Source organism: Neopelma chrysocephalum, unplaced genomic scaffold, assembly GCF_003984885.1.
Source record: "Neopelma chrysocephalum unplaced genomic scaffold, ASM398488v2 Primary Assembly neopelma1_59, whole genome shotgun sequence".
Classification (NCBI taxonomy): domain Eukaryota; kingdom Metazoa; phylum Chordata; class Aves; order Passeriformes; family Pipridae; genus Neopelma; species Neopelma chrysocephalum.
Window position 1 is genome coordinate 17,377,323 of NW_020897714.1, and position 22,840 is coordinate 17,400,162.

The window sequence follows — 22,840 nt, forward strand, 5'->3', positions numbered from 1 at the left end:
TGACTAGTTCCAGCTCAGGCTGGTACTGTGGGCTTCTAAAAAGACGTGGCCTAAACTCCTTTGTTCCTGGGTATACAGCTTAGGATGATTCTCTGGGTTTGCACTGCAGGGATGATTTCAGTCAGGCCTGCTTTTTGGTGATGCCCAAACCAAAGTACTGTTCACTCAGTGAGTGCATCCATCATAGGCATCTTATATTAAAAACAAAAAGGGGACTACCAATGGGATCAGCCTTGTATAAAAGAATTGTGGCCTCTTAGGTTGCTGGTATCGGCATCTAATGTCTGAGCACAGGGATGCTGGAACACTGCATTGGAAAAATGTTTTTCTCAAACTTGCCTTAGGCAGAGTAGCCCATGTTCTTTACATCCCCAGTCTCTCAGAGAAGATAATGGTGTTTTCCCCACAGAAGGGTGAAGGTAAGGGGTCTGTTAGCCACCTGATGAAGGGACGTCTTCCCAAAAGGAAATGGCTCATCCAGCTGTGTGGTAGAAACTCTTGGGAAGCATGTAATGTTTCAGCTGCCCTGTCCTTATTTAGGTAATGGATGGTATGCTGATTCCTGGCACAGGTGTAAGCACTAAGAGCTCTTGCAGCTCAAGCAAGAGGCAGCTGGAGAGTTGAGGTCAAAGGACTAAGAACTGCAAATATGAAGAACAAGTTATGAAGTTAGTTTTTCTCTTCAGAAAGAGAACGAAACGTGATGGAGTAACAATCAAAACCAAAGAGCCCAGGAGTAGCATGATACAAAGCTAAAGAAAATATTCCTTCCTATCTTTAGTTATGTTTTTTTTCTGAAGTACAGGTGAAGCTAAGAAAAGGGGAGGGATTGTTAACAGACAAAACCTTGAAGCTATCTGGAAACCCATGAGAATGGGGACAAAACCCAAAAGGAGAGGAACAGACATGGGTATCATCCCAAGTGACCTTATGAATTATGACATGTCCAACCTCATTTAATTTTCTGAGATCCTTCCTACCTTGTGAAACCTCTTCTACATAAAAGGTTAAGCAAAGACTATAGGGTTATTGACATTTTCCCAAACTGTGTACTTAATAGCCTTGTCGTTATGTACCCTGACTAACTGCTGTGAGCCGTGCCTCCCCTGTCCTTTGGCTTTGCTACCTGTGTCTAGTGCTGTTTTGGTAGGACTTCTCATTCCATCCTCAGCCACCAAAGGGTGTGACAAGCCTGGAGACGGCTGTTTGTAGTGGTGTGCTTTGGCTGCAGGCCATGATAGTGGGGGAGGAGTGAGGACTTGCAGACAGGGAAAAGGAGTAAACAAAATAGAATCATAGAATTGTTTAGTTAGGAGAGACTCTAAGATTGAGTCCAACAGCAAACCCAGCACTGCCACATCCACCATTAAACCATGTCCCCAAGTGCCAGCTCTGCATGTCTTTTAAATACCTCCAGGGATAGTGACTCAATCACTTCCCTGGACAGCCTGTTCCAATGCTGGGCAACCCTTCCAGTGAAAAAATTTTTCCTAATATCCAATATAAACCTCCCCTGGTGCAACTTGAGGCTGTTTTCTCTTTTCCTGTAGCTTGTTACTTGGGAGATGAGACCAACCCCCACCTTTCTGCAGTCTTCTTTCAGGTAGTTGCAGAGAGTGATGGAGTCCCCCTCGGAGTCTCCTTTTCTCCAGGCTAAACCACCCCTGTTTGAAAATGCATCAGGCTTGACTGGTCCACATGGAATAAGAAATAAGAAATAAGAAATAATCATCTTGAAAAAGTGTTACTTTAGATATACCGGACTTTATGTAAGTAGAAGGGGCTGTAGTTAGAAAAATGCAGAATCAGAATGTGAAGTTAAATATTGCTTCCTTTTTGTAATTAAATGCTTATGTTAAATGTTTGGGAAAGGGAATCACAGAATGGGCCGGGTTGGAAAGGACCACAGTGGGTCATCTGTGCAACCTCCCTACTCAAACAGGGCCATCCTAGAGCACATTGCACAGGATTGAGTCCAGACAGTTCTTGAATATCTCCAGTGAGGAGGCTCTAGGACCTCTCTGGACAAACCTGTTCCGGTGCATGGTCATCTGCACAGTAAAGAAGTTCTTCCTTATGTTCAGGTGGAACTTTCTGTGCATGAATTTCTGCTCGTTGCCTCTTGTCCTATTGCTGGGCACCACCGAGAAGAGCCTGGCTCCATCCTCCTGGCACCCTCCCTCCAGATACTGATAGACACTGATGCGGTCCCCGCCCAGCCGCCTCTTCTCGAAGCGAAGATGGTGGTGGAGGGAAAAGGCGTTATTGTAGTTTCAGAGGAAGGAACAACAATGCATTTCCCGGATCCCCTAATGCTATATTTTTCTCAAAAGCCACGGAAATCACCCCAAGCGGCTCCTCCGCCTCCCCCGCGCCCTCCCATCCCGGGCCCGGCGGGGGGCGGGGCCAGCGGCGGCACGTGACGGGGGCGGGCGCCATGGCGGGCGCGGGGGCGGTGGGCGGCAGCCGAGACCTGGCCGGGGCCGCGGGGCCGCAGGGCCGGGTGGCGGAGCAGACCCCGAGAGCCGCCGCGATGTCTTCCGTCGCCTCCTACGAGAGCCTGGTGCACGCCGTGTCCGGGGCCGTGGTGAGCGAGCGAGCCAGCGCCGGGCGGGGAGGGGGCCGTGCCGGCCTGGCGGGGGGCGCGGGCCGCCCTCAGCCTTTGTTGGGCTGCGGCGGGACGGGAAACCGGGCGCGGGGTTCGGGGCAGCTCGGGGCTAGCGCTGGGCCCAAGCAGCCGGAGCCTCTGCTGAGTCCGGCAGGAGCTGCAGGGGTGCCCCTCAGAAAGCCGGCGAGGCGCGTCGGGAGCTGGGCATCACTGCAGTGGTGAGAATCAAAGCCTCCCAGAAGCGCAGGCAGAGGGGCAGCACCTCAGCTGTGCGGTCCGAAAGCTGCACCAGGCATCGTCGTCCTGCCACGGCCTCACAAATGCTTAAGAGTTGCGAAGGGTGAGGCAGCGCACAGATGTTAATCAAAATGTAAGGCGAGTGCAGTGCAGCCCGAGGAGGTATGTATCAGTTACAGAATTAAATTTTTTCCCATGACACTTGTAAAGTAGAAAGTAGTGTTTAATTTTTGTAGATTTCCTAGTATGCCCAGCCCTTGGATTTTTCTTTTCAGAACATCTTAAATGTCTTAACAGCAAAGCAGCCTTTTACTTCCAACAGATTAGGGATTTTGGTGCATGTACCATGTTGGGTTGGGCATACTGATGGATAGAAAGAACTCTCCATGCATTCTATAGGGTGAAAGTCACTAAATGTTATTGAATGATAAACACTGAAACAGGCTGCCCCTGGGAGTCGTGGAGTCTCCCTCTCTGGAGACATTCAAACCCCACCTGGATGCATAACCTGCTCTAGGTGACTCTGCCTTGGCAGGAGGGTTGGACTAGATGATCTCCAGAGGCCCCTTCCAGTCCTAACTATCCTGTGATTCTGTGATAAAGGCTGATTCTAAAAGGAAAAAAAGACTAAAGGATGTTTTGCTTTTATTATAAATAAACACAAGATTTTTGCCTGTTCTTTCAATTGTTTTAAGTCAGCTTGTTTAAGCATCAAAGGCAATGGGGATTTTGTTTCTGCTTTCAAAAAATGGAACGCTCAAATTATCTCATTATTGAAATACTGCTCACTTGCCTTTTGCTGGCTTCTGCAGAAGTCAGTAATGCTCCTTAGCCCTCACTCTTAGCTTCTCACCCTTGAAAACACATTGGTGTAATCAGGCTGTGCCCCTGAACAAAGTCTGTGGTGTTATCCAAAGTCGTAAATCCAACCATAAACACAGAGCTGTGTTGAGGTATTGAGTCAGAAGCACATGTCAGATCACAACATGATAAATTTTGTTTATCTTCTAATATACTGAAAGTTTGCATACCTTCTAGGCTACCTAGTCAAACTTGAGACAAAGGAATAGTTTTGTGAACAGTAAAAAAAAAGAAAAAATCAGTGCTTGATTTCCTGTAAACTTTAATTGAATTACATAAGTATTCTTTAACTTTGCATGTAGCTAAAATGTAACCTTCTTGTTGCAAAAGCTGTAGGGATGTGAATTTTATAGGAACGTTTTAGCAGTAGTCAGGCTGCTTTGTTTGACTCTCAATGTTGTCTGAAACATAGTATTTAGTCTTTTTATATGTTTTAAATTTTTTGTTATTACTGTTTTTTAGAAAGCCAGATGTCAGGCTTTGGTCCTGTACAGCTCTTCTTGACATCAGTCACCTCGGGCCATCTGTTCTGGCCACCTCTTGGCTACTGCACAGTTGTTTGTCTGGTGCTGTGATTGATCACTGAACTGATCTGACTGAAGACGTAGCCCAGCGGAAAAAATTGTTTTTCAGCCAGATTGGTTTCTTTGTCCGCACCATCGTGTAGGTGTTTGAAAAGTTATGCTGCCAGACTGGAGGAGGCAGGGGTGCAAGTACAGTTGACCAAGAGCCTGGGATTACATAAACCAGTCTGTACCTGTCCTAGTGATTATTCAGCAGTAAAATGACTTGACTTGGCAAACTACCAAGATTCAGGGCTGACAGGAAGGTGGTGGGAAGGCTGACAGCAAAGCCTCATCCTTCCAACAGTGCAGGGTCATACATGTCAGCATCTGTTCCTGCAATCAGTACTATGACTTACTTTCCCTGCTGGTCTCAAGTGTGATTCAGCAAGGAATCTGACCCTATCTTGAGGGCTTTTGTTGCTGGGGAAAGGACTGGTCTGGCTCATCCGTCTCCTTTTCCTTCCTTCTAGCTGTGAAATCCTGTCTTCTTCATATGATGCTTCTGGCAGCCTTCTCATCATTTAGTTGCCTTGTTCCATTTATAAACCCAGGAGAAAAGTAACTTGGCTTTTCTGAGTTTATTTCCCTCGATTTAGCAAAAGGAGGGAAGAGGGTATGAATTGTCTTTTATTTGCAGTGGTTTATTAGGTCAGCTTAGTTATCTCATGACATTCTCTTCAACTACAGCTTCCTATAAGTTTTAAGCCAGTTTGACAGTCAAACACTGGAACAGGCTTCCTAGAGAAGTGGTTGATGGCCCAAGCTTGTCAGTCTTTAAGGCATTTGGAAAATATACTTAAATAATGTGCTTTAGCTTTTGGTCAACCCTGAGGTGGTCAGGCAGCTGGACTAGATGATCATTGTAGATCTCTTCCCATAGTCGGTTCTGTGTCTTGCGTCCACCTGTTTGTCCTGTGTGACACTAGCCCAGCTATTTCCCCATTTTCATTTTCTGATTTTGAGTGCAAGTGTGTGTGTGTGTTGCTGCTGTATGGTGGATTGCATTGAGAGTAGGACTCTCAATGTGGGAGGATGGAAGCAGGATAAATTGAGCAAGGGAAGGCTGGAAGTTGTAGTGACTGTGCAGTCTTGTTCTGTGTGTAGGTGTGTGTAACTGCGTTTTGAGGTTGACTTCAAAATTGCGGTAGTGCAGCCATCATTAGGAGGTGTATTTTGGCTCTTTCTGGCACTTTTTCGTGCTGGCACTAACCTAACTGAAATATGTTTTTTATAAATTTTCAGTCAGGTGAGTTCATTAATCCTACTTGCTGTCCAGCGGGGTACATGGTAGGTACTGAGAATGAGCAGACACAGGACAAGTGCATGGGAGAGCAGAACCAACCATTTTGGCAAGAGCCCAAACTGAATGGGTTAAAATAACCGGGTAATTGTGGCCAAGTGTTTCCCTTCATCTGCTGCCTGGTGTTATGAAAATTGGGGAAACCTAAATCTGGTAAAGACTTCAACCAAGAGTTGCCCTAGTGAGGAAACACCACCTGAAAAATAATCCTCTGTTGCTGGTAGTAGAGATAAATCGAAGCAGCCTGCTCGGGAGCTGGAGTGTTTCCAGAGGCAAAGCTCACATATATATAGCATAACACAGTTCTAGAAGAGCTCAAGTCACACTGTGCATTGTGCTTTAAACACAGCACTTGTGTGACTTGCTGTATCTCAGACCTTCCCACCATTTAAGCAGTTTGCATGACTGCTAACGGAAGAGTGCCACAGCTTTAGCAATCACTTGATGCACGGAAAACAGGTTTACACCAAGCCAGGGCCTTTTTTTTTATATTGTTAGATCTCTTTTCCAAAAGCTGTGCAATATTATTGCTAGAGTATTAAAAACTGAAGAAGGTGAGTGATGGCAGGGAGAGAGAGGGAACAACTGTTTGTATGGAAGATATGGGTATTTGCAAATACCGTATTTAACCTTTTGTAAAGGATGGTGTCTGATAGCTTCTCCATTTAGAGGCTTTAATGGTTGGATCACATAGGAAGTGAAGAGGGCATTGGATTCACAAGACATGAATCTGGTGACATCTAGGTCATGATTTATTGAATTCATTATATGTAATTCATGCCACTGAGGGTGTCTTGGTAGCTGATCTTTATTACCTAAACTCGAATTTAGTGTAAAGCTGGATTAAGTCCTGAAAAACATGCACTATCGTTTTTTTAATGAACAGAAATTTCAGTTTGGTCATTGTTTTCTTATTCAAAATAAGGTTATTGTAACACAATGTTGTTTGTGTCAGTCTTTTTTTGTTTTTTAAACTAGAATTTGGGTATTGAGACTAATGGGAGGTAGAGAAAGTGCAGTGTATTTGTCTGCTGATGCTCACTTTATCAGCTCTTGGACTTCAAAAACGTCCTCCTTGGGCAAAAAGCTTTTAATGGTTTTAATTATAGCTTGATCTAATGCAAGAGAAAAAAACCCCTGATTTGTAAGTATGGGACCAAAACCCACTTCATATAGACATTCTTCTCTATGGAGTTTATCCCCTTTTTAAACTTGCTCAGCAGACTGGTTTCTGGGTGAGAAGCGAAGGGCTACAAAGAGTGTAGCAGGCACAGTACAAGCAACTGATACACCATATAGCCAGTTTATTTTGTTTTTCAGGGCAGTATGACTGCAATGACTGTATTTTTTCCTTTGGATACAGCTAGGCTTAGACTTCAGGGTAAGTGTCAAACTCTAGTTTCTTTGTACAATGGCGTTTCTGTTCATCTTGACTTGGGCGCTTGTAAGGGTGGTTGTAGGGGGATATTTTACATGAACGAGAATCTTACCTGTCTAACACTAACACCATTTTTCCAGCTGAAGGTAGTTCTTCCTTTTGAAAGTGTTGGGCAACCTTTTAATTAGCTGAAAAGGCTGTGTGATCTGTGGCCAGACATGGGTTTTAAATGGTTATCTAAGACGAAAGAGAAAAACAAAGATGTGAGATTGCACAGGATTATATTTGTGTGTTGTTGGTTTTGGCTGCTGAAAACACTTGAAAATGCAGGGGCACTATCATGAAAAACTAGTCTAGAATTATTACTGAGGATGGTTTAAAGGAAAAAGTCAGGATTAGAACTGGGATTAGGAATATCCAATATTTACAAAAATGCATCTGAGTATAAACTTTTTTCTAACTCTCTATCTTCTGGTCAAAAGTCACAGAATCACCAAGCATTTTATTACTGTGACTAAAGCTCTATTAAGAACCCGAGGGAGATCATCAGCCAGGTTGTCAGAAGTATGTGGCTGAGAAACGAGCACCATGTTGCTGTTGGACGGCTCTCAATGCAGGAAGAGACAGGGTTTTGCTAAGGCTTGGCTGTTGGCAAATACCTGTTTACAGGAGACTGCTCTGCTAGTGGTGCTAGTGGTGTCCAAGGAACAATTTTGAGAGCAGTTAGGCAGGCCCAATTCGAGTCCCATACCTAGGGGAAGCCTACCTTCAGTTCATGTCACAACTATCAGGAATTGGTAACTACAGATACTCTGGGGCACAGCAGAACCTGCTGGTTTGGGGAAAAATTAAAAAAGGAAGTAGCCTTACCTAGCAAATGAAAGTAAGGAGATGTTTAATGGAATTGCTGCAGAAATAGGGAACATCTATCCTGTCTGAGGAAGAAGAAACAAGTGCTTCTGGGGTATATTCAGAATAACAAGGATAAGGACTTGAAAAATAGTGCTAAAAATTGGAATAATCTAAAAGTCTGATTCTTCTGTTTTCCAGTTGATGAGAAGCGGAAATCTAAGACAACACCGGCAGTTCTTTTGGAAATAATCAAAGAAGAAGGCTTGTGAGTAGATACTAATTTTCTGCTTATCTTCATGTAGACAAACTCTAAAACTAATTTGACTTTGCTTTTAAAGAGGAATAGTTAGCTCGTATCTGCATGGACAGATTTTTATTCTGAATTGAAATGTCTCCATGTAAGTGTGATATGACTTGCATAATCTTATGTGTTCATCTTTAGCTAATTAGGATTAACTTTCTTGAGCACCTTATGCAATTGATCTGTTCAGTGATGTAACTGTGCCTTCATTAGAGAGGTAGCTGTGCCTCCTCAGAAATGCAAACGTACCTTCACGTACCTGATCAACCAGCTCTGTCTGCCTGGATTCTTGGGTGTGTCAATTTCTCATAATCAAGATGAAACTCCCGGGCAGCCGAGCCATATTCAAAAGGAGAATTGGGACATGTTTCCCATTTGGAAGGTTTTTTCCTGCTCCTAAACATGTAGAAGTAAATAACATATGACTCTATGCTGGTGGGATTCAAGATCTATCTAAAAGCAGTTAATTTTCGGCTGTGCCGCACTTTTGTATTTGCCGCAGTCTGAGCTGAGCTGGCTGGGAAAAACTGTTGTATGCCTGTCCTTGTTAGAAGTATTTTCCTAAGTGAATCCCTGGAACTCCTAAGTAGACTAGAGCTTCTAGGACATTCAACTTGACAAAAGTTTAACTTGGCCCATAACGTTCTGCCACCTTTGAACTTGGGCAGTTGGCAGTTGTGCGCATGAGGAGTTCTCTGCCAGTTGGTGATCTCTCTTGTTCACATTCCTGTGTTGCTTTTGTCATGTGGCAAATAAACTTCAATTAAAAAAAGGTGAAAGGAAAAAAGTTAAAAAGAAAAATTAAGAAGTTAACTGGGGTGGAGAGACTGCAAAACTGGTCATCCTACTTTTCCTGTGAAACTGAAAAATCAGTAACTCTGGCAAGACAAGAACATCGCTTCTTCCAAGGTATCGGGAAGGCCTGGCTAAGCAATGGTACTAATTTTAGAGATGTGTTTGGAGTAACAAAAACACACCAAACAACAGCAAAACTGAAATGTTATGTGAGGTCATAAATGTATTGTTCACATTAGCTTTAGAGTCTTGTCTCATAATATACTTTTGTGAGCTGCTGTTCTCATCTAGATAAAGCAAATAGGTTTAGCTAATGGACTTTCTGCAGAGGTTTATCAAACAGCTTTGCTTTCTTACTTGCACTTTGTATTTTTCTGGGTGATTTGAAAGGTGTTTGTTAGTGTACACTGAGTTTTTCTCAAAGTTGCAGTTTGGAACACAAACTTAGGGGGGGGTTTGTGTGCAGAAGTATTTGTGTGTGAATTACAGATGCTACCACTGGCGACTTAAGTCATTTAAATAAACTCATGGGTTTTGTTTTAGTTTCATGTTTTGTACTGCAAGATGTTTCATTTGATAATTATCAGAAATTGTTCTTAATAAATCAAGAAAAAACTAACTAACTAACTAACATGCTCAGTTAGAGGACATGGTCCCCACAGCAGGTTTCTCTTTTTCTTTTCCAGCACAGAAGAGATAGGTAATATAAAAATTGTTTTAATATGACTTATGAATAACTGTATAGTCATTTAATTTGTAATTGTAACTGTATGTTTAGCTAAGGCTGTAACTTCAGAAGCAGTCTTAATAATGTGGTGTATTCCCAGCTACATGGGAGGGAGAAGCACTTGATGGATTTGAGACAAAAAACTAGCATTTACATTCTAAAAGCAGTCAAATTTTTTTGTGTGTTTATCAGCCTTACATCTTTTACAGCCTCCTTGGAGATCCTTATATTCTATATATTCCCAATATTTTAATGAATACTAAAGAGCCTCCATAATTACTTCTGTGGAGGAGATTTATTATGCTTTTAACATGATACCAGTTCTCTACCTGTTCTGTGCAACTCCAGTGAAGGTGTGTATCATTATCTTTTTTTGAATGTGTTGTAGAACATGCTGGGAATGTAGGGCAGCTGTTGAGGTATCCCTGTTTTACAGGCTCATCAGGCCTGTGAGAGAAGGGAGCTTTGTTAGTCAGCTGTTACGAAATCGTTCTTAAATCAAGATAGATTTAGATGATATTCGGTTTTTCGTCTGTGATTAATATAGTTAAAGTTAACTAGGTGATGTCTTTTTCTCGCTGACCTGACTAATTTGCTCCAGAATTTACTGCCAGGCATTTGTTAGAAATTCCTCCTACCTGCAGATCTCGCACCCCAGGTCGTATCCTTTGCAAAACTCTTCTTGGTGAAGTATATTAACTTCAGTAACTAGTCTTCCATTTTTAAATTTTATGTGAGAATCTGGACTGCTTTTTTCCTTAATTTAGTATGGTTTGTTAGCATTGATATAAAAACATCTATTTTGTACTTTATGTAGTATACAGTGTTGTATCTCTGGGATCCTCCACCAACATGTAAAATCAACGAGATCACATAAATACTTTGCTGATCCTTACTATGTCGTTTTGCTTTCCATTAGGTTGGCACCATATCGAGGATGGTTCCCTGTTATCTCCAGCCTTTGCTGCTCCAATTTTGTTTATTTTTATACATTTAATAGTCTTAAAGCCCTCTGGGTCAAAGGTCAGCATTCAACCACTGGGAAAGACTTGGTTCTTGGGGTTGTTGCAGGTAATACTTTAAAAATCTCTGTTTTGTCAAGAATGTATTTTTTGGTATATTCTATCTAATGTTTTTCTTTATGAAGTCTTCTGGAGGTCACACTGAGTGCTCAGACCTCCCAGTGTATGCAGACTTGCTTCTTTCTGATTGCTCCTTTATGTCCTGCCCACCTCGTAAGGAGATGCATAAACCGTTCCTGTTGTGAATTCTGACACAAAGCACAAAGCTGCTTTGGTCTGGTATAGTATTTGTGTCTGGTGTGGTGTTTGCCACGTATCTAAGAATCATCACTTAGGTGTTGAAGATAAGTGGCAGGGAGAGGTAATAGTTGCCTTTTTTTTTTTTATTTAGAGAAAAAGAGATATGCAATTCTGAAATATTTTCAAGGAATTTTATTGTAAGCATTTGGGTGTCAGTTTTCAGACTTGTTTTTGGGTTGTCACCTGAAAGTGACAGGAAGTCCCTAGATACATGCAGGTCCAGTGGACCCATATGTTCTTTTTTCATTCCATCCTCCTGTGTGGATGGTACAGTGGCTTCTTTGAAGGGATGATAACGTTAAAGACTTTTCTAGCAAATCCAGTGTGAAAAATTACCGCTGTGTGCCTGTGTTTGCCAGTAATATTCTTTAGGAACAATTGCTCATGCAACCACACAGAAACAAGCTGATTTAAAAAAAAAAAACTGCAAAAAAGGTCTTGGGTTTTTGATTTGGTTTTTCGATTTTTTTGGGGGGGTGAGTAGTTGGCAGTTTCTTGTTCTTCCAGTGTGGGCACAGTGACTGGCTAAATAGTTGACGGAAGTAAGTAAGTAAGGAAATTCTTAAGTTGGTTATATCACTGTGGTAAAATGCCATGTAATTACATTTTTGAACAAAGGCTACAGGTATTAGAGTGACAGCTTGTTAGTTAAATGTCTAGCTCTCCTTCAATGTCTGTAGTTTATATCCTTATAATGAAATAATATCTGGTGTAAATTTTAAATCTTCTAGTTCTTGCTGATTTTTCTTTGTGCTGTGTTTTGCATTAGGTGTAGTGAATGTACTCTTGACCACTCCTCTTTGGGTAGTGAACACACGTCTGAAGCTGCAGGGAGCAAAATTCAGAAATGAAGACATTGTACCAACTAATTATAGAGGCATAATAGGTAAGCACCTGTTGTCTTCAACCAAAGAAAAGTTCATGAAATGAAATATATCAAGGACTTTGAAGACTTTTGTTCATATAATTGGTTTCACCCTGTAATATCTATGCTTCTGTCACTTTGCAATCATTAAGTTTTACAGGAAACTGGACTTTGCTATTTCTAATGGTAATTAAGAGTTTACAGTATGCACCCCTGTGACTAAAATGCCTTTTGTATGTTATCATACAGATACTGGAGCAGTAGTGAGCCTTGTGAAGTGGTAGCTAGGAGTCTGAGTTTGGGCAGACAATCTGCAAATTGAACTTAACTCACCTTAATCTCTTAATCATCCACATGTTCAGGCTACCTTCCTTTTAAAACCAACCAAACAAATATATATTGTTGTAATTTTGAAGAAGGTTTAGAAGACTTTAATGTTGATGCCATGCTTGTACTAAAAAAGAGCAAGGTGTCTCTGCAGATGATAAACTTTGTTTATGTTGGTGGTGATGTGAGCAAGAACCTCCTTTGTCAGTACCTTTCTGTTAACTTCCAGATTAAAATGGAAGGTAAAAATAGTTGCATAAAAGTCTGCTGTGAATTTTTATACACTTTGAGTATTAGGCTTTAAGTATAACTTCTCTTACCTTTTATGGTAAGTGTTTTGTACTCAAAATTTTAATGATCTTTTTCCCCCCACCTTTTGTCTCAGATGCCTTTCATCAGATAATAAGAGATGAAGGAGTCTTAGCTTTGTGGAACGGTACTTTCCCCTCCTTGCTTCTGGTCTTCAATCCTGCCATACAGTTCATGTTTTATGAAGGCTTTAAACGAAAGCTTTTGAAAAAGCAGCTGCAAGTGAGTATGTTTTGAGGCCAGATGGTGAACATGCTCTGTTATAAGACAAGTTGTTTAATATACACCACTTGAACAAATTCAGAAGTGTAGGTTTGGTTTTTGTTCTTGTATTTTGGAGAGATTTTTTGAGTTAGTATATCTAAAAAGGATCTAGCATCATGAAATGAGGTGTCAGTCTTTCACGTCCTTAGGAAGGATAGTCCTGTGATGAATTCCTCTACCTGTAAAAATAGAACTGCACCTCTTGTCCACATTTGTTTACATTTGTTCACAATCTAGATTTAAATTAGAGATGTCAATTCTAATATATGTTTTATAAGTCTGCTTTTAACACTTTTTCCAGTAAATCAAGTATATAGAACCTTCAAAGTATCACAGTTTTTCTCTGGGCCCTGTCATTTTAATAACATTTTTTTCTTGAAGCCCTCAATTTTTCAGTGTAATTTTTCCAAGGATGGATACTAGAATTGAACCATATTGCAGCCATACCTTCCTGATTCTCTAAACAGAGGCATAATCACTTTTCTGTCCCTGATTTATAGTTCCCTTCTTTTTTCTTATTCTGTTGTATTTCACTATATCAGATGTAGAAGCTCAGCTGAAGTCATGTTTCTTTTATGTTCTGGCAAACTGAAAAGCATTTGCATTACATTTTCAGATAATGTCATAACGTAATATATATTTAAGCTCTGGCTCTTTGCTATTAATTTATGATTTTAGGATGCATTGTCTGATTTAAAATGTTAGGTCATATCAGTATGTTTCAAAGCCATCTCGTTTTGCCTCAAGACATAGTGAGATTATTTTTACACGAGATTTTGCACTATCAATGAGACTTCAGACTTTTACTGTCTTTAGTTGGTACTGCAGCTGTAGCACTCTATTTGTGCCTGATGGATCTACCCGGTTACATTATGGACAGTACATTTTTTGTGTGATGAGCTGAGCTTCCCTCTGCATTGCTGTTTGCCTCTTGGCTAATGACATATTTATTTATATATTTATTTCTTGTGTTCCTTTTAAATTACTTAGTTCCACCTTAAATTAGGGCATTTCTTTATCCATGATCAGTGGAGAGGGAAAATACTTTTTTTTCCCTAGCAATGGTAATTTTTATTTTGGACAATATTTTTCTTCCTGTTTGGTCTTTTCCTGATTGTCTTAAATATATCAGGTTGATCCTTTTAGGATGTGCATGTATAAGCATTTTTGTGATTGCAGTTAATATATTTTGGAAATTTCAAGCACGTTTTGATATGGGCACCTACTTATTTTCCTTGATTAACTCACTGTTAGATTGAGATGCATTGTAATCAGTATAGGTTATAACAATATATTTGGTGCATCCTGAGACAGTGTGGGCTTTGGCAGTGAGGATGGGCTTCCAGCAGGTGTTCTTAAGTAATAGGGGATGAGATTTTTAGCCTTTGTCAAGACTAAAATTCTGCCCGAGAGCATAGTAATTATGCCTCAGGATTACAGGGTGATGTTCAAGGAGTCTTTTGCTGTTGCCTTTTAACAAGCACCATATGACTTGTTAGTTTTAGTTGCAAAACCTGAAATGCCTATTGATGGTATGTTTATATTATACTTCCTTATCTTTTGTCTACTCTTGGTGATTTAAGTTGGTCTAGTTGTATGGCCTTATATAAATGCAAATGCAGGTAGAAGTAAAAAAATAAACTTTAGTTGTCGGCAAGTAAGTTGGTTGAACTATAACTCTTTAAATTGAGAAGATCTAGAGACTTCATGAAATCTTCATGCCAAAGATCCTTAGATAGTCTGGTAGCAGGTACCACTACTGAATCCCCAAACATATATGGGTAACGGGCTGTTTTGGTACAATGTGGAAATAAATATGTTCTTTATCTATTGAACAGCTCACATCTTTGGATGCTTTTGTCATTGGTGCAATAGCCAAAGCAGTTGCCACGACCCTCACTTATCCTCTGCAGACAGTACAGTCAATTCTGAGGGTAAGTAATAATTTTGTTTCAGGGTAACTCTGCCTTTGACTTGTTCTGTATCATGCAAGCATTATTCATATGGCTAGTTTTTATTTGAATTAATGGACTCATCATTTTGGGAGGTATTTTTGCATGGTGCGGGCTAGTGATTAGGATGTCTCTCCTCTTGGTTTCTGATCTGACTTGATGTTAGTGGTGCACATTTGTTTCATGTAGCTGGTTGGATTGCAAGCATAATGCATTGGAACAGAAGCTGATGCACTATGCCGCTTTTAGGCACTACAAGAATGTACATTTACTTCTTTGAATATAAAAGGAAAATGCATCAAGTGGGAGGTTAAATTTAAGTCTTCTAAACCCAGTCTGTTTCCAGATGACCTAGGGTAATAAAAGTTCTATTCATAGGCATTGTTGTTCGGATGATGGTCTGACCTTGTCAGTATCCAGAATGTGATTCATCAGGGGAAGCTGAGGTCCCTCATAAATATCTTTAACCACTTGCCTGGCTGTGTAGGCTAATTGTAGTGGTAATGGTAACACTTGCACTTTTTCTTACTTTTGGCTTGTATCTATGCTGGATAATGCTGCTGCTTTCAGGATGTACCAATATTGTTGGAATATTGACACAAGACAAAACTTGTTAGTGGGGAGGAAGGAGGAGACCTGGCCATGCATAAGCATATTGTACTTTAATTTCTGTGCTTTAAAATCTGTTTTTATAACAGTTAAATATTAATAAACGTTTCCACATGAAATATGATGCTATTTTCCTAAGTAAGGAGAAGTCTTAAATTAATGGTAAAGCCATTATGTTCTAAAACTTGTATAAATTTTGAGAATTAGTTGAATTGTTGAAAATGAGCCTTCTGTGCTAAGGGTATCACTTTTCAGACTTCTCTAATATAGGAATTTTCTTGTTAATTGTACATCTGGAAGAATTAATTTTCAACTAATTTTCAAGAAATTTTCAAGCAATTTTTTAATTATTTGAGTTATTCTTCTCTCTAGTTAGAATGAAATAAATGTATTTTGATTTTTCATAGCCTATAAAAAGATACTTTGGATGCTATATTTCAAAGCAACAGGACTTGAATATGTTTACTGTGTAATTTTGTCAGTTGCCATCTTTCCTGAAATTTTCATAATTTTTGATCAGCTGAGCTAGTGCTTTCATTCAATGTCTTATCCTGTTTTAACAGCCTGGACACTTCTCAGAAACTAAACTAATAACAAGAACTCTATTATTGGAGTGACAGCCACAAAAAATATTTAAGCAAATATAGCTCTGTTTGCATAAGTTGCAACATCAGTCTGTTTTTAATTTGTGATGCTTTTTCTGCTGGTGTAAAGGAGAACTAGAAGGAAAGTTGGAATGCTCTGTTTTAGCCTGAGCATTGCATGGCAGTGCAGGTTTCATGGGGCTACATCCCCATAAGAGCTTCAGCCCTTGCTCCTTTTCATGGTTGCTATAGAAGTGGCTACAGTCTTGTGGCTTCATGTTTCATCTGTCTCCTTTTAGCTTTTTGAACAAAATTCTTCTGGCTCATGATGACAGTGTCATTCTTTAAAAAAGAACGACAGCTTTGGTAAGTTGTGCTGCCAGCTTGGTGTACTGCCCAGCTGCAGCTTCCTGCTCACCTCAGCTGCAGTGAGCCAGTTCCCTGCTGGCTTCCCAAGCAGTGATGAGTTGCCTTCTGTGGGAGCACAGCTAAACCATCAGTGTCCTAGTGAGAGGGGGGATTTTTCTCACAGTGGCCCACTGTGAAATGAAGTGGCCTATATGATACTTCTCCATGCAGGGCCGTCCTCTCCCTGTGATGGTGAGGAACACAAGCACCCTCTCTCTAGTTCTGCAGTCACTAGGTGTGACTTCAGTCCCTTCACTTGATGAAATAATAGCCAGGAACCCTGAACATGTCTGCTGAGAACAGCGGAAATATGCATCTGTTGTACCTGTGCTGTCCAGTTCAGACTTGCTCTGCTTCATGATGCATTTTCTAATCTAAAGCTAGCATTGTTCTGTTTGAAGTTTTTGATACTCACACTAAGTGATGCTAAAGAAAAAGACTATGAATAAAGGTTTAGTATTTTCAGAAATAGCATTCTGCATGAAGTATGCTTTATATAGTTGTAGGGAGTTTTTTGAAACAATTTTAGCAGATTTACACAGAAGCTAATACAAGCTCAATGTAATTCATATAAACTTACACATCATAACTAAGTTCTGTCATCAAAGCAGAAGTATAGGACTCTTTCTTTTTTTCCTTTTCAGCCTTTAACCTTTAGAAACCTACTTTTGTTTGAAAGTTATTAGGGTTCTTTGTAATGAAGGTTCTGCACCTTTGCTTTCAACTCTTTGGCACAGCATTCTTCTTGATGAAATGAACAGTTATCCTGTGTAATTAATTGACAGTAGTAGCAGCTTCCAGCCTTGCTATTTCGTATGTCTATCTTGTTTTCAGGATGGCACATGACATACATGACACTGGTTTTACTCATTATGCAGTGAAACTATTCTTTAGCCTATGTGTCAGTAAAAAGCAGATAAATTAAAATTGCCTCTGGAGATATAGCAACACTTAATGTTCTTAGTGATCCTGGTTGAAGAAATTCTCTTTAAAGTCTCTCTTCTCTGTCATAGAGAATGCTAGTCCCTTTGGGAAATCTCCTGCAGTAACCACTGAACTGTTAACATCCTAGTGAGAAATTAATGTGTTTTTTTCTCTCTTGATGAATCTTTGTTTGCAGTACAAAAATTATCCAGTGGTAGAGAAAAGAGGAGAATGAAGTACCTAATCATGGTGTAGTTTGGAAGGCTATGAGTAATCTAGGCAGTGACTGACACTGTAACTTGGAGCCTAGTTAGCAGTTTTTTGGGGGTGTGTCTGAGTCTTTGACAGTATACTGATTAATCAATACCAAATGAGTTAGTTGCTGGTGAGAAGATTGTGGATTTTGAGCACATATTTTACCCAATAAAGGGAGATTTCCACTAGCATTCTCTTGCTGCTGTTTCCATCTGAGTTGTTGAGACACACACTATCATCCTGGCATTTTCTTAAAGTTTCTGAACTGCCTAAATCAGCTTGCATACTTCACCTACTGTCGATGGTAATGTCTTATACCTAAGATGCAGCAGTTGTTTCAGCAAGTTCTGGGAAAAATTCATCCATTTGCAGTTGTTCAAGTTCACCTTTCTTAGCACAAAGGCTTTTACGGGCTTCAAAAGCTATTAGGCTGTGCTGGTATAAATACAGAAGTGTGCCACTCTTGTATATTAATAATTCATAGTTACAGCTTGCTGACAGTACTGTCGACCTGGATCAGATAAGAGTATCAGTGAATGCTAGAAAAGAAGTTGCTGAAGTTGCTAATTTAACTCTGAGACACAAAACTACAGCAGCAGCTATTGTGCCTACTGAAAACCAGTTTGGGGATAGGCAAGTGCAGTGAGTAAAAAAGAAATATTATTTAGGCCAGGTAGGTGGATCAAATAGTTTTGGATTCTTCCACAGCAGTCCACACTTAAGTGTTTTGCTTCAAGACCACTGCTGGGCAGATAAATTTTGTGTTCAGCTGTGCAGTCTCAATGTAGTAATGGTTTGCAGATGTGTGACTGAGTCTTTGTCAAGTGAAAGCTGAGCAAGCCAGAAGGAACTTGCTTTGAATGTCATATCCCTACTAAGACTCTGCAAATTATGCTTTTGAAATCTTGAAAACTCTTTCTTCCACAGCAACCAAAAGAGAGGAAATACGGCCATGTGTAACACTTTGTTAGAATCCATCTTAAAACCAAAACAAATTATTGTAGCCTATACAGTTTTAATGCTTGCTTTGTGAGCTTTGGCCTCAGTTCCAAGCTGATGGCCATATAACATGGAAAATGTTTAAAGAGGTTTAAGATAGGCTCTCCAGATTTCATGTATGTGTGGCATTCTCTGCCAGGCACTGTGGGGAAATAGTACAAGAAAATGCTCTTCCTTTTTTTTTCAGTTTGGACGCCACAGGTTGAACCCAGAGAACCGAACACTGGGCAGTCTTAGAAATGTTCTTTACCTTCTTCAACAGAGAGTGAGGTGAGCTTTCCCATTTTTTTTTCTCCTACCATGATATAGAAGACTTAGGCATTACTAATATGGTGAAAATGTTGCTGGATCTGAATTTTGTTTCTTTGCCTCCCTTAAACTTGCCATTTCAGTCAACCTGGTTTTTGTAATATCTTGCAGAATAAGTCCACAAACCCAAATTCACCTAAATATCTGTATAGTAAGTGGCATTAAGGATACATATGGATACCAATTCATTCCAACTCTCATCTTGAAAAGCAGGTTTCTTGCACAGAAGACCTTTCATTTCTGCAGAATTTTCTCTTTAAAATATTATTAAAAGTAGCTGGCACTGGAGATCAAGAATGGGTTTAAGGTTCCTACAGTTGTCTTTAACTTGTGATATTAATTCTTCATTGTAGTGTACTGATTTACTTATAGAAAGCTATTCACACTTATTTTCTTGTTTGTTTTTTTTTTTTCTCCTCCTTAGGCGTTTTGGGTTAGTGGGACTCTACAAAGGCCTTGAAGCAAAGCTCCTGCAGACAGTCCTTACTGCTGCTCTTATGTTTCTGGTATATGAGAAACTGACTGCTGCAACCTTCACAGTCATGGGATTAAAGCACTCACGCAAACATTGATAAAGGAACCTATGCCAAAGATTATGGGGTCTAGAAAACACATTCTGTTTCTGAGACCAGGCTGGGTAACAAAAGGTCCTCACTTCCTCTACTTCTTTTTTTAGCCACCTCCGTCTCCAGTGTTTGGAGAAATCTGGAATATGCTCTATAGGACCTGTTGCCACAAATTCAGGGAGAGCCCATTCCCTATTGTTCTGTGGACTCACTACTTTAAGAAACAAAGACACCTTATTTAAGCACTTGACATAAAATTTTAATGATTATATGATTTGGTTGACATTCTTGGCAAGAATTAATCTCTCTCACTATGCTTTCTTGTTTTCCCTCAAATAGTCCTCAGTTATTCCTGTATCTTTACCTTCTGTCAGCATCTGTTGGGGCTGGTTTTGTTTTATCTTCCTTGGGTGCCTCAGACACACCCCCCCCAAACAATTGTGTTATTTTCCTTGACCTGTGTTTGTCACTTCATATTTGGTTCATTAAAATAATTCATAAAGATTAAGATTTTTGGCATAGTTTTCTTTTACCTTCAAGTATGTTTGTGGCACAGGATGTGATATTGCCCCGAGTACCTGGTGGTGAGGTCTCTGAACTGCTAGAATGTACGTTACAAGCAAATAGAGATTCTGTCTTCTTGAATCCACCTATTTTGAATCTTGAAAATTTTGAATGCAGATACTGGCTACATAGAAGGAACACAACCTGTTGCTTCTTCATGCTGCCTCAAGAAAATGGACTTGCTACGCAGAAATACACAAAGTTTTGTAACCCCATTCCTTGTGAGAATATGTGAATTCACACATTCTCATGCAGACAGGGGGCACTGCCCTATGCTTCAGAACTGCTATGCCATCTCAAAAATGTGCTTTAATTATTTTTCCACTGATCTTCCCAGACTATAAAGCATAAAGGTCATAACTGTTGTCCCAGTTAATGTATATGTGTATGTTCTTTTTGCATAGTTTTGGTCAGTACTCCTCGACCATAAAATCCACATTAAATCCCGCTGTGTTCATCCTTAAATTTGCAGTACGATTGTTCTGAAGAACAGTTTTCTATTTGAAGTATTGAAAAATGTCATGGCAGTTTAACACCAAGAACATATGGGAAAAGACTTAAATGCTGCAAGAAATACGTTACTGAATTACAAAATGGCACCTTTTTTTTGAGTCTTAATTTTAAGTATGAAATTGGAAAGCAATTCTGCAGATGTTGTCTTTTGAATAAGAATAAAGGCCAATTGCTTCTTTTAATAATATTCAGAGTACCTATACAAGAAAAATCTAGTTCAACACTGGATGATTTTCAGTCCAAGTAGGATTTACATATGATAAGTAAGAATGAAAAAGTGCAATGAGCTGTAATTATACTTTGTTAAAGGATGAAACCTAATGAAAGACTGGAGTCCTCACCCCTGGAAAAGAATGAATCGCAGTTCTGAAAATTTCCATGAAAATACTCTGACTGAAACAAGGTGCCCTGTGGACAGGTAGTCTGCTGTCTTTTTGGTGTTTTTAGTAAGAAATTTGGAATCGGTAGTATGGCTCTTGAAAAGCTACCTCACATCAAAAGTCCTGGTGTCAGAATCATTGTGGGGTAGCAAAGTGGTTCTCATGCCACTGGCTGAAATCTGTGTGGCTTCTGGGAGCTGTAGTTTAGCAGCTCAGGTTGCTGCGGTCTGTGGCACGAAGGAGCAATTCTTGCAGAAATATTTTTTTGGTTGCTATACCTAGAAGAAGAAAGTAAATGCTTGCTAGCATTTACTAGCCAAAAAATACTTTTCTGTCTGCCAGTGTGGACTCAAAGGGATAAAGAAGTATCTCATTTTTGCAAAAAAGCTGAATACAGAAGCCCCACGTAGATGAGTGCTGGCCTTGGCTGTGTCTGCATTACCATCAAGTCTGGAAGGAACAGACATTTTGCACTTAAGTCTCTACTTGGCTCTGCTGACCAATTATAATGAAACAGTTTCATAAAGGAATGAAAGCAAAAGCTACTGAAGCCGGGAGCACCTTCGATCTCCTTTTAGTGGTAGACATGTGGCATTTGAAACTTTTTTTTGCTTCTCCATTCTCTAGTATTGATTTAGGCATTAGTCTGAAATAACTGAAAGACTACCTAACCTTGTGTGACTGAGCCAAACTACAGGTGGTTGAGGAATTGTTCAGTCATTCATTCAATCAGCAGGCAAATGTTCATGTTGCAGCTGGTACCTCTGCCTTAGTTTTCTCAGGCATAGTTTGAACAGATGATGACATTTCTCTTGTAATGCCTAAAATTATTTCTGGTTTCGAAGGTGTAGGTGAGTATCTTTGAGATTAAAAAAGCATAATTTATCAAAGTAATCTGTGAAAGACTATTTCTAATCTTTGTACTGAAGTTGTAAGTCACCCTTGGTGAATACTGTCCAGAAATAAAATGGAAATACTATCATTTTACTCTATTTTAAAATATATTTATGTAAATTGTTATTTGCTGATGTCCCCCCTCACAAGCAAACATATAACTTCGAGGGGTAGTATAAAGACATGATTCAGCTAATTTGGCTCTGTAGTTTGGTCATTTCACTGGAAAAAAATTGTTGTAGGAGAACTAATGACAGAGTTCCATGTCAAACATCACAAAATATGCAAGTGTTCTTTTGGACAAAAATGACTCCTAACAGACAGGGTTGTGTCAGTTGAAGCTGGAAATAGACATGGAAACAGAGTATGAGGTGGTGTGGCAGCAGCAGCTCTATGCACAAGTACCTGCAGTGGCAGCCTCAGTTGCCAGTGCACTATACTTCTGCTGTGCAGTCAGTACATAACTGTGTGTTCCATTCAAAAAATTGTGTCAATTCACTTCTGGAGAACCTAACAAAAAATATTTTCGTCCTCAGGTGAAAAATAGACCTTCTCCCTAATTTTTAATACTATTTTTGAGGGAAGAGAAAAAGGAAAGATGATTATAAAGGACAGCAGCAGAGAGGATCGTCCGTCTTAGCTAAGTTCCGTCATGGATAATTCTGACCTTGGCTCAATTTAGGAGATTTAAATTTAATCCTATGCTGTTCTTTCTCTTCCCCACCTCACTTCCTTAGACTGAAGGTAGGAAATCCCTGTGGCATCTTAGAGATTTCAAAGCAAGTGGCATCTCAGGTATTTGTGATGTTTGGAATGAATTCTGCTCCTATTTGTATTCCAAACCATGTTTCTTATGATTATAGGTTGTTTGCCTCTATAGTAGGTCAGTATTTAACACATTTTAACTTATTAACTATGTTATTTGCATATATATATATCTCTATCTAATATTGTATAACAGAAATGTTATTCACTAAGCCTCAGTTAGGAGGATGACAGCTGATAGAATATATTCTTTTTGTCTTATGTAATTTTGTTGAATTGCTGAGTGCTGCTAAATAACAGTGTCTGCTGCCGGAGCTGACTGTACTTTGCTGGAAGTGTCTCCCCATCAAACGATTTTCCTTTTCTGGCTGCACTGGAGAATGTTATTAAAACCTGAAAGCTGGTG

General features: G+C 39.8%; 1 protein-coding gene across 2 annotated transcripts; it reads left to right on the plus strand.

Annotated features, from left to right (window-relative positions):
- The first annotated feature begins 2,423 nt into the window (after positions 1 to 2,423).
- Positions 2,424 to 19,826, plus strand: SLC25A17 (solute carrier family 25 member 17). Of its 2 annotated transcripts, none has more exons than XM_027680168.1 (9): positions 2,424 to 2,587; positions 6,893 to 6,953; positions 8,001 to 8,067; positions 10,545 to 10,696; positions 11,717 to 11,833; positions 12,525 to 12,670; positions 14,551 to 14,646; positions 18,631 to 18,713; positions 19,177 to 19,826. In XM_027680168.1, the coding sequence occupies exons 1-9, from the start codon at positions 2,438 to 2,440 to the stop codon at positions 19,322 to 19,324; spliced, it is 1,020 nt and encodes a 339-aa protein (XP_027535969.1). In that variant the 5' UTR covers positions 2,424 to 2,437; the 3' UTR covers positions 19,325 to 19,826. The 2 variants fall into 2 exon arrangements, with proteins under 2 accessions (XP_027535969.1, XP_027535970.1); XM_027680169.1 differs by lacking the exon at positions 2,424 to 2,587 and adding an exon at positions 4,979 to 5,656.
- Positions 19,827 to 22,840: the final 3,014 nt, after the last annotated feature.

Excerpts from the sequence above, each read along its gene's own strand:
- SLC25A17 (XM_027680168.1), top strand. The coding sequence starts at position 2,438 with ATGGCGGGCGCGGGGGCGGTGGGCGGCAGCCGAGACCTGGCCGGGGCC. Across the intron at positions 11,834-12,524 it reads TAATTATAGAGGCATAATAG|ATGCCTTTCATCAGATAATA; the intron begins GTAAGCACCTGT and ends CTTTTGTCTCAG. Across the intron at positions 18,714-19,176 it reads CTTCTTCAACAGAGAGTGAG|GCGTTTTGGGTTAGTGGGAC; the intron begins GTGAGCTTTCCC and ends TCTCCTCCTTAG.